A 14,790-nucleotide genomic window follows, 5' to 3' on the forward strand; every position below is an offset into this window, starting at 1 on the left:
TCAGCCTTTATCTGCTTTTATTTTATTTTAATATAAAAAACAGTCCTGACTGGCTTAGAACTTGTTATGTCAACCAGGCTGGCCTGCCTCTGTCTCTCCAGGGCTGGAATAAAAGGGTGTGAACCCCCACACCTGACTTGCAAGCTTTTTCTTTTTTTTCCTCTTCCCCCACCCCCACTTGCAGGCTCTTTTATTTGTTGTCAACCCGAGAAATAAAAACAGATCTATGTCATGTTCGTTTTCAATTATCTCATTTTCTCTTGTCATTCTTAGCAAGGAAGTTCAAAATCTTTGACCTGGCCCTATGAAGGAACTCATGGTCTGGGAGGCTACCCTGGCGAATAGGAATGCTTTCTCAACTCCTGCAAAAGTGATGACATAAGAATTCATGGTGTCACAGGGAGTTGCTTGCCAGTATAAGCCCATAGGGAGCTACATCTAACATGGGACAACTGATACTGAAAAGGAATAATTATTTCTATTTCATTTGCCTCTATGCAAATGTTTTTCCAATTGCTTCAGGCTGATCAGTTAGACTGTAAACTTTAGTAAACATAGAAGCATAGGGCTCCTTAAAAAAAGAAAAAAAAAAAACATGTTAGGGCAACACCCCAGCTTCTAGAAAAGAGTCAAGTCTGGTTGTAAATTTAGGGGGTTTTGCATCTCGTTTTTAAGTTGGACTTTTCAAGTAGAAGATGCCTTTAATGTGTTGGTTTGCAGCACAGGAAATCTGATTTTTCCATGCGATAACAATCTTTGACATTAACCAGTATAGTTGGATTTTTAATGACACTTTCATCTTCAAAGCCCTTTACCAGCACAGATGGATTAATTATTCATTTGTGTGTGTGGTGGTGGTGGGGGGGGGGGGGGGGGGGCTGAGTGTTAAAAAGGCAAGCCTTCAAAGCCAAATCCTTTCTCCTTGGGATTGGGGCTCTCTTCTTTTCAAATGTTGTTTTCCAGTCCTCTAGGGAGGAAATAAACTTAATGATGAGTACAATAGGAAAATACTTTGTGCTACGGGAAGATATCGTTATATCCTGAGTGGGATTAGAAGAGGTTGGGAGGCAGGACTAAAGGTGTGTTTACAGTAAGCACTCCGAGAAATAACTGGCTAAAAGTGTTTGTTACTGTTCGGGCTTTTGATGTGTTTTTACAGAGCAGCAGAAGCACAAAGGGCCCCGCGTTAAACATACCTTAGAACACAATGTGCGGATCCTTACATTCGATGCTAAAGTACATATATTTTGCTCTTGATTCCTTTGAAAAGTGTCTAATTTGGTTTTTAAAGATTCTATTTCGCAGAAGAAAACCTCGGGCTTCCCCGGAGGTCCAAGGAGGACTTGACACATCGTCTAACCACAAGAGAGCAGTCTTCCCTTTGATGAGCGCTTCTTCTCCACCTCCCCAGAAATGAAAGAGCAGAGGTATGTTTGCAAACACGCTGAAAGCTCTTTCCATCAGACCTGAACGCCGGAAACCACAAAGGGCAGTCAAGTTTGGATTTTCAAGGAGAACGCCGGAGTAAACTTTCGCTCTGTTGGCCAGCGGATCAGCCAGTGCCTGGGGAGGCTCTCTGCTCAATTCCCTAACAAGTTCGGGCTCCCGGATAGCCACACTTGCTGACCCAGGAGTGAATTACAACAACTGGGCAGCTTTGAAAGATCAATCTGCTTAGAGTGCGACCGTCTATCCAGGCTGGGGACCCTATGTTAACTCTTAAACTAAGATCAGAGGAAGCACATGGATACAAGCGTAGATGAAGCGAGTCCTCTATCTTTGCCTCTTCTCTGAAGCTTTATAAAGACCCAAGGAGAGCAACCTGCTTCGGAAATCATGCAAAGTTCCCTCCAAGTGTGCTCAGGTACCTAACTTCTGGACCTAGAAACTTCTCCAAAGACAGACCGGGAAGTCTGGATGGACCAGCATCTCCGCTACGACAGCTTCCAGTCTCGTCTTCAAGGTGAGAGAGTCATCTGCGTGCTTTTTCGCAGAGAATGGAAAAACGCAAATCGGCCGGACTGCTTGCCCTGCCGTCCGCGCTACGTACAGCGCCGCTGGGCGCGCTGGCCCGGAGGGAGCCCTGCAGGGTCTCGGTGCGCCAGGATGCCGCGGACTGCGCGCGGAGACGGCCGTACTCGTCCCTGCCGCTTGGGGGCGTCGCCGAGCCCGCCTTTCTGCGCCAACGCAACGAGCGCGAGCGGCAGCGCGTGCGCTGTGTGAACGAGGGCTACGCGCGCCTCCGCCAGCACCTGCCCCGCGAGCTGGCGGGCCAGCGGCTCAGCAAGGTGGAGACGCTGCGCGCTGCCATCAGCTACATCAAGCAACTGCAGGAGCTGCTGGAGCGCCACCGGCCGGACTGCAACAGCGATGGCGAGTCCAAAGCGTCCTCCGGGGCCTCGCCCTGCAGCGAGTCTGAGGAGCGTGGCTAGCAGCGTCCTAGCCCACCGGGCTTTCATGGTTGCTTCTCCGGGCCTAGATCTTTAAAACAAAGCCAAAAACCAGAAAACAACTAAGTGCTTCTAGATCTAGGAAAGAAAGGTAATTGAATGTTTAGAGAGGTTTTTTTTTTTTTTGTTTTTTGTTTTTTTTTTTGTCCCCTTTCACCTTCATTAGTTCCGAGCTTGCCGCTTAAAAATGCTTAAGGAAACTCATTTCTCGTATTTTTGAATCACAGAAGGGCCATCTCAAATCTATGCGGTGATTTTAAAAACACAAAGGACTATAAGAAACCTTAGCCAGAGAAGAAAACCACACTTGCGCGCGCGCGCGCGCGCGCACACACACACACACACACACACACACACACACACACGACAGTCCTTCACGCGAGAGGAACATTTTCACTCATTCCTTCCTATTGGGAAATGCACTGGAAATCTCAACACCTCACTGAGGGTGAAGGTGGCGGAGCTGACACTCTATAAGACATCTGTGGAGCATCTGCTGGACCTGAACGTCGCCGTGCTAAAAAGGACAATGCTTGACCTATCTTGCTTCGTTGGCAAGAGATAGATGGAAACTTTAGCAGGTAGTAAAGTGCTGCGATGTTAATGATCTTTTTGGAGGAGCTCTGAATGGCCATCTTCTCTCCCGGTTTCTGCCCACTGTTTCTCTTGCCCCTTTCTCTACGTGTTCCCCTGTACAGTTCTCATCCCGTCTAACCTTTGGTTGGAAAAAATAAAAAAGCAAGTATGCTTAGTGCCTTTTGGTGTTTGACACTGACTTGACAAATGGAAAGCAAATATGCACGGTGCCTTTTGGCATTTGAGCTGAATGGAGAGAGCCTATGGACTTATGGGTTGGGTTGAACTTGCTACATGACCGAGCCATTTGTCTTTGAAAGCTTTCTAGCGTGTTGAATATTTATCTATGGTCATTCCTTCTACCTCACCAAAACAGTTATGAATTCTGTAAAACCACTAGATGCTTGTTGACATCTGACGGTAAACTGATTTCTAAAGCTCCTGACCCCACCCATCTACCCCTTCTGTGGTGGTGGAAATTGAGCCACAGGCTTAATACATGCTAGGGAAGTGCCCTCCCACTGGTCTATGCCCCAGCCACACTCACCTTCTAATCTCATGAATTACCCTTTCTTTAGAGGAAGTTTGGGCTGAGAGGGATGGAGTGGAGGAGCACTGACTTTGGTGAGCATTCTCCAGGCGCCATCTCCTCACAAGGCCCCTTGAGGCCCGCCCCGTTCGTTATTCAGCGCCTATCTTTTCCTTACTAGAACGCTGTTACTCTTTCAGTTCTGTCTTGTTTGATTCTCAAATATTTGTGGGCTGGGCTACATGTATTTTGCTTAAAATTTAAGAGAGTGTATCCTTGCTCTTGAGCTGGGTGTGGTGGTGCACACCTTTATGCCCTGCACGTGAGAAATAGAGGTAGGAGGATCTTGCTAAAGGCCAGAGAGGTCTACATAGCCAGTGTCACGTGATGAAACTCTGTCCAGCGGGGGCGTGGTGGCACACGCCTTTAAGCCCACAAAACCCCAAAACAAAACAAAAAGAAACTGTCTAAAAACAAACCAACCCCCTTTTTATTTTAAGAAGCAGGGGGCTGGGGAGATGGTTTGGTAGTTAAGAGTGCATGCTGCTCTTTCAGAGGACCTGGGTTTGGTCCCCAGCACCCCCATGGTAGATCACAACCATCAGTAACTCCAGTTTTAGGAGATTGGATGTCCCCTTATGGATTTCATAGACACTGGACACAAATGGTGGCTTTATATAATACCAGCAAAGCATTCATATAAAATAAAAATAAATATTAAAAAAAAATGAGGTAAAAGAGATTTTATGCCTTGTTGCCAGGCTTGGCTAAGCTGTATCCTTAGTCTGCCTGGCTCTGAGGCCTAGGGCAACTTTCTCCTGTCCAGCGCTCCCTTCTCCTGTCCAGCGCTCCCTTCCGTTGTTATTTGCTAGCCAATAACAGTGTTGTTATCTTCTTTCCTGCTACTTCACAGGAGATGTGGAGGTGTAAGGTACAAATGTTAAGTCAGTTTTGTGGTTTGGAGAAAGTCTTGTACTATTTTTCAAATGGTGTAGAAAGCCAGGAGTACCCTATGGGTGTATTGGCCTGAGTTTCTAAAGGGTAGAGTGACTATCTTATTTTAGGATTTGACCTTCAATGCTTTAGAGGACAGGACTCAATCCCTAGTATGTTGGATCCACCTTAAAACATGTAATTGCTAATAGCTATAATTTATAACCTGATGCTCCTGTGTCAGGCTAGGCAGAAACACACTGTAGGATGATTCATGGCCAAACTATTCCTTTTTCCTGAGAGCTGGGGTCAACCAAGCAGTGGAGGTAGATCCTTATAATCCCAGCTATCAGGAGGCTGAGGCCGGAGGACTGGGAGTTTGAGAACAGTCTGGGCTACACATTGGGACCCAGTCCCAAACAAAACTAAAGTTTTGGGAAGTTCCTGGGACCTTTTGGGTTGATTCAGCTATTCCCCCCCCCTCCCACCTTCCATTTTGATCTGTAAGGCTGACTGTTGTTAGAAATGGGGGCTTCAGTGAAGCCTGCCCTTGGGAAATGAAGCCTGCCCATGGGAAGTGAAGCCTGACCAAGGAGACATTTCTCATGGTGCCTTCCTGCTGGGCTGAGAAAGCCATCCACCACACCACTGGGAACCCTCATGTTGCTTTGTTTGACACAATGATTTGGGGAGTCTTTTTTTTTTTTTAGAACAATTGAGAAATATTGAGAAATAACCTGTCTCAATCATGTAGTAGTCTTGGGGTGGGGGTGGGGAGCGCGATTTTTCTGGGACCATCCTGATACCTTATAGGAAGAACACCAACTGGAATAAGAACTTTCTTCTGTGTTATATTGTGTTTTTTATCACTGTGTGTGTATGTGTGGTGTGTATGCGATCAAGCACACATGGGCACAAGTGCCCCAATGCACATGTGGGAACGACCTGACTCCTTTTTGAAAGCAGGTGCCACTATACTGTACTGTTAAAAATAAATTTGTCTATTTCCTGAAACTGGACCTGCCCCAACCTATAACTTCGTATTAGGGACCGCTCAAACCCTCCCTAAACACTCCCTAATTACTTGGCAACCACATGGTCATAGATAGGGTTTTTTTGTTGTTGTTGTTGTTGTTGTTGTTTTGTTTGTTTTGAGATTTTTTTCTTTACTTTCTAATTGCTTCATTGTCTTCTGCAAGCCTTCTTTGCAACTACTCTGGATGATTTTATTCCTTAAAAGCTCTCTAAAAAAAATGAACCCAGGACTGTTCTCTTTTTGATTTAGGAGGCAGTCTCTGGTCAGCTCTTGGGAACACCCTAATAAAAATCAAGCTTGCTTCAAATTAGTCTCAGGTGGCCTTACTCTTGCCCTGGATTAACAGAAGCCCCGTGGCCTCTGTTCTCTCCTTTCACCTTTGTGTAGATTCAGGGGTTGAAGTCAGGTAGTCTGGCTTACATGACAAGTTTACCCACTAAGCCATATCACTGGCCCCAGGAAGGAGATCTTTCAAATTTTGCTTTTCCCTTTTTCTGGGATGGAGCCAAAAAATACATGTGTGTCTTCTAAAAGAACAAAATCAAGCCCCGGTACTGTTTATGGAGTGGGATGTTATGCTCTGGAGATAAAGGGTTTGTGAAAGAAGAGAGGTTTCCATGTCCTTTGAGGTCTTCCCTGGTGGTTTGGTTTTCCCGATCCTAGAAATCCCCCTTGGTTATACTTCATGGCAGCCAGGTGTTCCTCCAGATGATATCCTGAGAGCTGCTGTGACACACACTTGCTGAGGGCAAAGACGAAGGAACCCTGATCTTGAACTCTTGGCCTCCAGGGTTGAGAAGTAACTGTTTGCTGTTTAAGCTACCTGAGACAAAGCCTTACCTGGAATTTGAAAGTCAGGTCCCATCTGGCCTGGGAAAAGCTTATGGGAATGTGCCAGGACCCATGGTAATGAAGCACACGGTCCCTAAAGGGATGCCGTTGCCAGAAACTTTCTCAAGTTTCCATTCAGACAGGTTTTCTTCAAAACACCTGAAGTAATCTTTGCTGTCTTCAAAAAGAATAGTAATCCCATTTGTCACCCTGGAAATGAGACTTTGGTTAGACATGTGGGTCCCCAGAATCCTCAACTGCAGTTATGGCTACAGGTAGGATGCCCCTAGACATCCCCTTTTAACTTTTCTCTGTTAGCCATCGTACATCATTCATTCCATGGCAGACAGACAGACTGCCTCCTGGGGTAGAGCAGAGGGCCTGCAGTTGCTTTATAGTCCCTTTACAGGCAGGCCCGTGACAACTAAGGCCCCTTCCAGCCCTTTGGTTGCTGTCACCGAGTTGCATGTGTGCTTTCCTTGTAGGCTCTCTGGGTGGGGAGGCTGGTGTTTAATCTCATAGCTGCTTGGCTGTGTCCTTTGCTTGATGACCTGTCAGTCATCCTTTCATGTCGGCTTTCTCACTGTCATTAACTGCAGCCAGAATGAAACTGCAGCTGCAGCAGAAAGGTGTCCATCCAGACAACAGAACTCTCCAAACTGGTTTTTGCTTTCAGAGCGGGCCTAGAGAGGGCCACTCCTGAAGGTGGTTTTCATTTCCCTAACCCCTGGAAGATAGTCACAGAATTCTACATGTGGACTCTCAGCAGGGACTTGGGAGATGATCTGACCTAGTTCCAAGAGGTTTAAACAAATGAGGATTGAACAATCCAGGGCACATTCTCATCTTCAGCTATATCTTTTCTTTTCTTTTTTATTTTACTTTCTTCTTCTTCCTCCTCCTCCTCCTCTTCCACTTCTTCTTTTTCCTTTTTCTTCTTCCTCCTCCTTCTTTGTAAAAAAACAATTGAAGGCAGATTATTCCATATGCTAGCAGTTCCTGAGGTTATACTGTAGAGCAGGCTAGCCCTTCTGTGTACTCTCCTCAGCTGATTTTCACAACTGTGTGAAAGGATGGATATATCGCCTCTGTTCTAAAGATGCAGAACCTGAGGCTTAGAGAGTAACTGACTGCCCTAGTTATTTTGCTCATTGCTTCAAGAAACACCCAACAGAGGAGACTTAGAAAAGAGGGGTTAATTTGGGCTTATGGTTGGAGCGGGCTATACATGGGGAAGGCACAGAAGCCTGTGGCTCCAAGGTGAGGGGAGTTAGGCTGCACCTGATGGTTCTTTTTTTTTTTCTTTCTGCAAATCGTAAAGCAGAAACAAGACAGGAAGTGATTCAAGGCTGTAAATCTCACGGCTTGACCCCCAGGGAGCTGCTTCCTCCATTGATTCTCCACTTCTCAAAAGTTGTTCAACCTCATCAGCTAGGGACTGAGTGTTCAAATACATGGCCCTTTAGGGGACGTTTTACATGCAAACCATAGCATTCTGCTTTGGCCCATGGCCATCTTATTATGTAAAGTACTCTAAATTCAGTCTCAGGCACTCAATAGTCTAACAATTCCACCACTGTTAAAAACCCTTCTGAGTCTTAGGTCACTCTCTTACCTAAGAGATCCTATTTTGTTTGGTTCATTTTTGGTCTTTTGAGAAAGGGTTTCTTTGTGTAGCCCAGGCTTTCCTGGAACTCAAGCTCATAGAGATCACCCACCTCTGCCTCCTGAGTGTTAGGATTACAGGTGTGTGCCACCACCACACAGCTAAAATTAGTAGTTTTTATGCTATATATTTCTAACATCCAATGGCAAAGAGTAAGTATTCCTTTTCTAAGAGAAGAAGGGATACATAAGAGGACAAATCAGACCAAAGCAGGCCTGAAGCCCAGCAGAGCAAACACCTGACTATTCTGCCCCATGCGCAGGATGTGGGCAGCATCATGACATCATCTGAGCTCTCACAAGCTTGGTAGAACTGCCTTCCAGCTCTGCTGCCTGCAACACATTGGTGTCTCTCTTAGACCAACTCCACTCAGAGCCTGCAGCTTTTACTGGTAAATGTTTCACATTTCTGGTATCTCCAGGATCTTGGAGCGTTCACTTCGGCTTAGGCTTCACCTTCACAGCTTGAAGCATATCCCATACAGTAAATCATGTCACAAGGGACGTGACTGTACTATGATGCTTGGCTTCGGTGGCTTCCTGGAACCTTGGTATAAGCTTCTGTGACTCTGTAAGTCGTGTGTGTGTGTGTGTGTGTGTGTGTGTGTGTGTGTCTTCAACACCATCATCACCCATGGTAATGAAGAGATGGCACGGGTGGGGTTCACCGTTTGTTGCTCTTGCAAGAGGACTTGAGTTCACAGCATGAACATGGCAGCTTACACCAGCCCTAAGGGATCCAATGCCCTCTTCTGATCCTTGTAGGCACCAGTCATGCACATGGTGTGTGTATACAAATGCAGGCAAAACACTAAAAAAAAAAAATGAATCTAAATTAAAAAAAATTAAAAGCACCATATATATAACACCAAGTTCTGCTTCCAACTTGAGATGTAGGCTGACCACTCTAGACCACAACTGCTTTGATTCTATACTTTCTAGGCTGAGTCTGGAAAAACACTTACCAGTTAAAGCCTCACTTGAGCAGAATGCTTTTGTGGTGGTTTGAATAAGCTTGGCCCAAGGAGTGGCACTACTAGAAGGTGTGGCCTTTTTGGAGTAGGTGTGTCACTTTGGGGGTGGGTTTTGAGATCCTTCTAGCTGCCTGGAAGCCAGTCTTTTCATGGCTGTCTTTAGATCAAGATCTAGAACTCTCAGCTCCTTCTCCAGCACCTTGTCTTTCTGGAAGTTGCCATGCTCCTGCCTTGATGATAATGGACTGAACCTATGAACCTGTAAGCCAGCCACAATTAAATGTTGTCCTTTATATAAGAGTTGTCGTGGTCATGGTGTCTCTTCACAGTCACAGCAATGGAAACCCTAACTAAGACAGCCTTAGACCTTTGTTCATTCATTCTCTTTTCAAATGAAAGTCTTCTAGATGAGTCTGCATTGTTCCATCTTGGGGCTCTGGATGGGTGGAGTATTGCCTTCAGGAAATCTTTTCAACTGTCTTGGTGCAAAGTCCAAGGTTTCACCTTAATGACACTGTTGTAGTTAGGGTTTTATTGCTGGGAATAAACTCCATGACCATAGTAGCCTCTTATAAAGGACAACATTTAGTTGGGGCTGACTCATAGGTTCAGAGGCTTAGTCCATTATCATCATGGCAAGAAGCATGGCAGCATGCAGGCCAACATGGTACTAGAGAAGTAGCTGAGAGTTCTACATCTGGATTGGTGGGCAGCAGGAAGAGAGATTGACACTGGGCCTGGCTTGAGCTTATGAAACATCAAAAGCTCGGCTCCTATGGCACACTTCTTCTTTTTTTTAATTTTTATTTATTTATTTATTTTTTTTTTTTTTGNCGTGCGCCACCACGCCCGGCTTCTTTTTTTTTTAAATTAGGTATTTTCCTCATTTACATTTCCAATGCTATCCCAAAAGTCCCCCATACCCTCCCCCCACCCTCCTACCCACCCACTCCCACTTTTTGGCCCTGGCGTTCCCCTGTACTGGGGCATATAAAGTTTGCAAGTCCACTATGGCACACTTCTAACAAGGAAACATCTATTCCAACAATACCACACCGCCAATAATGCCACATGCTGTGATTCTATGGGGACCATTTTCATTCAAACCACCACATTCCACTCCCCTCCCCCCGTAGACTTGTAGCCAAATCATAATTCAAAGTGCATTTAGTTCAGTTTCAAAAGTTCCCATAGTCTGTAACAGTCTCAACCTTGTTAAGAAATCCAGTCTCTTCAGAGACTTGTGGTAATCCTTTAATTGTAACCATTTGTACTGGTTTTGTGTGTCCACTTGACACAAGCTAGAGTCATCAGAGAGAAAGGAGCCTCAGTTGAGGAAATGCCTCCATGAGATCCAGCTGTGAGGCATTTTCTCAGTTAGTGGTCAATGGGGAAGGACCCACTTCATGGTGAGTGGTGCAATCCCTGAGCTGGTGGTCCTGGGTTCTATAAGAGTAGGCCAAGCAAGCCACAGGGAAGCAAGCCAGTAAGCAGCAACCCTCACGGGCTCTGTATCAGCTCCTGTCTGCAGGATTCTGCTCTGTTTGAGTTCCTGTCCTGACTTCTTCCAATGATGGATAGTGATCTGGAAATATAAGCTGAATAAGCAAACCCTTCCTCCCCAACTTGATTTTTGGTCATGGTGTTTTATCACAGCAATAGAAATACTAACTAACACATCCTTGTAAAATCAAAATAGAAAAGCAGATCACATTCTCCAACATACGATGGCAGAGGATACACATTACCACTCCAAAAGGGAGGAAAGGGAACATAGCGAGGAAAATCTGGATTAAAACGAGACTGAAATCCAGCTGGGCAAACTCCAAAGTCTGCATCTCCATGTCTGATGTCAAAGCGTTCTTCATATCTTCAACTCCTTCCAGGTTTGATGACTGCAACACACTTCTTACTTTTGGTCTGATTCCACTCCCTATTGGCAGCTCTCCTTGTCAGGTATCCCATTACTCTGGCATCTCCACCATTTGGGGAGTCTCCAAAACAATCCAGGTCTCAAACACAGCTTCTTTCTAGGTGATAAAAGACTTTTATCTTGATTGCCAAGTATAATGGACTGGACATTATAAGTGTAATTTATATATAATTTTCAAAATTGCTTCAAAATAGTTCCTATTATATATTGTTTGGTACTATAAGAGAAAAAGCCTTTTCATTAGACAAAATGGGGAAATGTGGGTTGGCCTGATGCTGTTGGTAATTCTGCTTCAAGAGGGATTGCTCGATGAGCAGGGTACCATGTACTCAGGTGATCTCGTGTGAACCTTCTCCCCATTTTAACTAGTCAATGAAAGCTAGAGCCTATGATTAGGCAGTGGAAGGGAAAGGTGGGAGTGGAAGTTTGAGAGTGGGGACAGGTAGAGAGAAGAGGACAAGAGGAGAGAGGATGAAGAAGAGAGAGCTCCAATCCACATGGCTAGGTGAAACTGCAAGTAGCAAGGGGTCTTATAGCTGGGGAATAAGTTAGTATAGTGTTAGATCTGCCCAATCTGGGCATAGATCTTTTTTTTTTTTTTAAGATTTATTTTATGTGTATGAGTACACTGTAACTTTACTGATGGTTGTGAGCCTTCATGTGGTTGCTGGGAATTTGAATTCAGGACCTCTGCTCGCTCTGGCCCCACTCCCTCTGGCCTAAAGATTCATTATTATATCTAAGTCCATGTAGCTGTCTTCAGACACACCAGAAGAGGGCATCAGATCTCAATTACAGATGGTTGTGAGCCACCATGTGGTTGCTGGGATTTGAACTCGGGACCTTCAGAAGAACAGTCAGTGCTCTTAACCACTGAGCCATCTCTCCAGCCCTAGGCATAGATCTTATAATAACTGAGTTGTGTTTTTTATATGGGTTATTGGGGTTGGAAATTCCAGCAACATCAGTGATCCTTCTATGCTTCAAATAGGCCAGCACCACACTGATGGTTCCTTCTCACAGACACACTGCTAAGTCCAGGTCTTTGCTGATTTCTGGCACAGATGAGTCCAGGAGTTCCCCTATCATGCACTGGATTCATGCTTTCTCAACCACTGCCCTGTATGTGGGTTCCTTCCATTCTCAGGGAGGTCCTGTAACAAGGTGGCTGTTAACCAGGGTTACCAGTCCTTTATTCTACCCTAGCAACCCTGGGGGAAGACAGCACCTTGCTCTTGATGGAGAGAACCCCCAGGATTTGCTTACCACGCGTCACTTCCTCAAGTCAGGAACTGGAAGAGATGATCTGTGGGTTCTGGTATGAGCCTATGTATGGTTAGCTCACAGACAAACTGAAAGTTGGAATGGGGTATTGGCTCTCCAAGAAGCAGCTCAGTTATCAGAAGAAAAGAGGATGCATGTGGCTGCTTTATTTTGAGAGCTGGTAAGTAAAGAATGAGATAGGTTTTAAAGGAAGGGGGGAGGACTAGATGTCCAGGAATTAGATAGAACTGACAAGACTTGGGCGAAGGTCGGGGACACAGGAATCAACGATGACACTAAGGCTGGCTGGATGACTCAGTGGGTATTAGTCACTTGCTGCCAAGCCTGACAACCTGAGTTTGATCCCCAAAACCCACATAGGAAGAGGACCGACATTTGTAAGTTGTCCTTTGACCGCCCAACCATGCATATATGTTAAAGTGCCTGACTGGAAACGCACAGCCTTCTCACTTGTGACTGTTAGCATAGCCTACTCTATGATAGAATCTAGAATTATCTAGGAGACAACCTGAGTATGCATGTGAGGGAGTGTGTAGACTGGGGTGAGATGGGAAGACCCACCCTGAATGTGGATGGCCCCACTCCATGTGCTGGAAACTGAGTGAAAAGAACATGAGCTGGACACCAGAATTCATCTCTGCTTCCTGAATGCAAGGCAGTGTGACCAGCCGCCTCCAGCTCTGGCTGCCTAGCCTTCCCTGACACAATGGAAAGCTTCTTTAAGATGTTACCATCTACAACACAAAATCTCACAAGATGACAAAAGATATCCACATCAAGCAACTGTTAATATCACCAGCTGTGGTCACTTGGTGTCTTTATAATAGTTCAATAAAACTGAAAACCACTTTTTAATGGTGTCACTGTAAAGCATTATTCAAAGCTGGCCAGGCAGCCTCACCAGTGAGTCACAGCCGGCCCCGCGCTGCAGGTTCTCTGCCTGGTTCTTGGGTAAGAAAGACAGAAAGGCTGTGGAGAGTTATTTTCCCCTTTGCCCTATTCCTTGGCATACCATATAGCTTCCTCAACGTACCCCACTGTGCCTTGTCTACTGTCTTGATTAAAACACTTTGGGTGCTTGGTGCTCTCTGTGAGAAGGGAATCTAGGTTTGCTTGTTGTAGAGGAGCTCCACAGATGAGCAGACAAAACTGACACAGGAAGAGAAGAAAGGAAACGTTCAAAAACCTATTTAATAGCATGTTCTTCATGATACCTTCTGGGCTACAAACAGAGCTTGGGATAAAGAAGTCCACTCTGGTGATTACAGACTTGTATGGCCAAGCAGGGCATTTCTGGGCCTCTTCCCACACCCTGATAGGTAGTCACAAACCCCTGTGGGACAAAGGAAGAAGAGGCTCATTTGCCCTGCTCCCATCAGAGACATGTCTCCTGGAAGGCTAAATTTCCAACCCTGTGACAGCAGCCTCTCCACCACCCATGGTGGCACGCCCAGCAACAGCTCTGCAATTCGGATCTTGTCAGGCCTTGAGTCTCATGTCTTAGAAATTTCAGTCCATGGGCACCTCAGACACTTTGGTAGTCTTGGATCTACCCTTTAATAACAGCAATTGGTCTCAGTTTAATGGCTTTCTTGCTGATCCCAGCATCATGGCAGGTGTTCACGACATCTGTCACATTCTTATAGGACTCTGGTGCCTACAGGGAAGGAATTGAACACTGTAAAATCAACCAAAAGGAAATCTTTCAAACTATTAAGCTTTATTTGAAATAAATACTCAGGTGTTATTTTTGCCCATTATATTAGCAAAAGTTAGCCCGGTATAGTGGCTTACACCTTTAATCCCAGTACTTGGGAGGCAGAGGCAGGCGGATCTCTGAGTATGAGGCCAGCCTGAGTTCCAGGACAGCCAGGGATACACAGAGAAACCCTGTCTTGGGGGGGGGGGGGGGGGAAGCAAAGGGTAGAAACATGAGTAAACTCAGTGCTAGAAAGGGGTATGAGATAAATACTTGGTCTTACATTTTCATCTGCATTTTCTAATTTCTCAAAAATATATGTATTATTGTATATTTAGAAGCAGGGGCCAGTGTAAGGCATGTGGGTCCTTGATACCATACTGGCATAAGAAATGGTAAGATTAAATGAACTCAAACCATGGGAATCTCAGAACAGCAGGAGTGGAGCCATTCTCTACCTGTTTCTACCTGCTCTGCAACATGTAATCATGACTCCCCACTGAGTACCACCAGCACTGGGCCACATAGCATAAACACCTGGAGTTTTTTTCTCCATGCTAGTGAGGTATCTAGATAGCTCTAAGCCTTCAGCCAATGAGCTTCCCTTCCTTGGCATTCCCTTCCACAAAGGTTTAGTCCCTGGTTCACCCTGAATAAAGGGTATGCATTCACATCCACCATCAAATAAGCCAGTATGAATAAGCAAGGATTGTCTCTTCATTAAGGATTACAACAGAGAAGGCTTCATCTTAAATGAGCCGTGGAGGAAGGCCTTCTCTTCCACCCCCATGGGTGGTATACTCAGCCCTCACTCCCATACAGACCTGGGGATCTGCCTCCCCTCTCTGCCTGTTGTGCAGACACCCCGAGGGAAAGGTAG

At 45.5% G+C, this 14,790-nt stretch overlaps 2 protein-coding genes across 2 annotated transcripts in view; one reads left to right on the forward strand and one right to left on the reverse strand.

Moving 5' to 3' along the window:
* Positions 1-1,997: 1,997 nt before the first annotated feature.
* Ascl4 (achaete-scute family bHLH transcription factor 4) overlaps positions 1,998-14,790 on the forward strand; it is a 19,183-nt gene continuing 6,390 nt past the window's right edge. Inside the window, exon 1 of the mRNA XM_021174369.1 lies at positions 1,998-2,541. Within this exon, the coding sequence (XP_021030028.1) occupies positions 1,998-2,432 (435 nt within the window). The 3' untranslated portion in view covers positions 2,433-2,541. The remainder of the gene's footprint in view (positions 2,542-14,790) is intronic.
* The window catches only part of Rtcb (RNA 2',3'-cyclic phosphate and 5'-OH ligase), a 21,237-nt gene continuing 19,829 nt past the window's right edge, over positions 13,383-14,790 (reverse strand). The window contains exon 12 of the mRNA XM_021174368.2: positions 13,383-13,868. Coding sequence (XP_021030027.1) covers positions 13,761-13,868 — 108 coding nt within the window. The 3' untranslated portion in view covers positions 13,383-13,760. The remainder of the gene's footprint in view (positions 13,869-14,790) is intronic.

This window comes from Mus caroli, chromosome 10, assembly GCF_900094665.2.
Source record: "Mus caroli chromosome 10, CAROLI_EIJ_v1.1, whole genome shotgun sequence".
NCBI classification, from domain to species: Eukaryota; Metazoa; Chordata; class Mammalia; order Rodentia; family Muridae; genus Mus; species Mus caroli.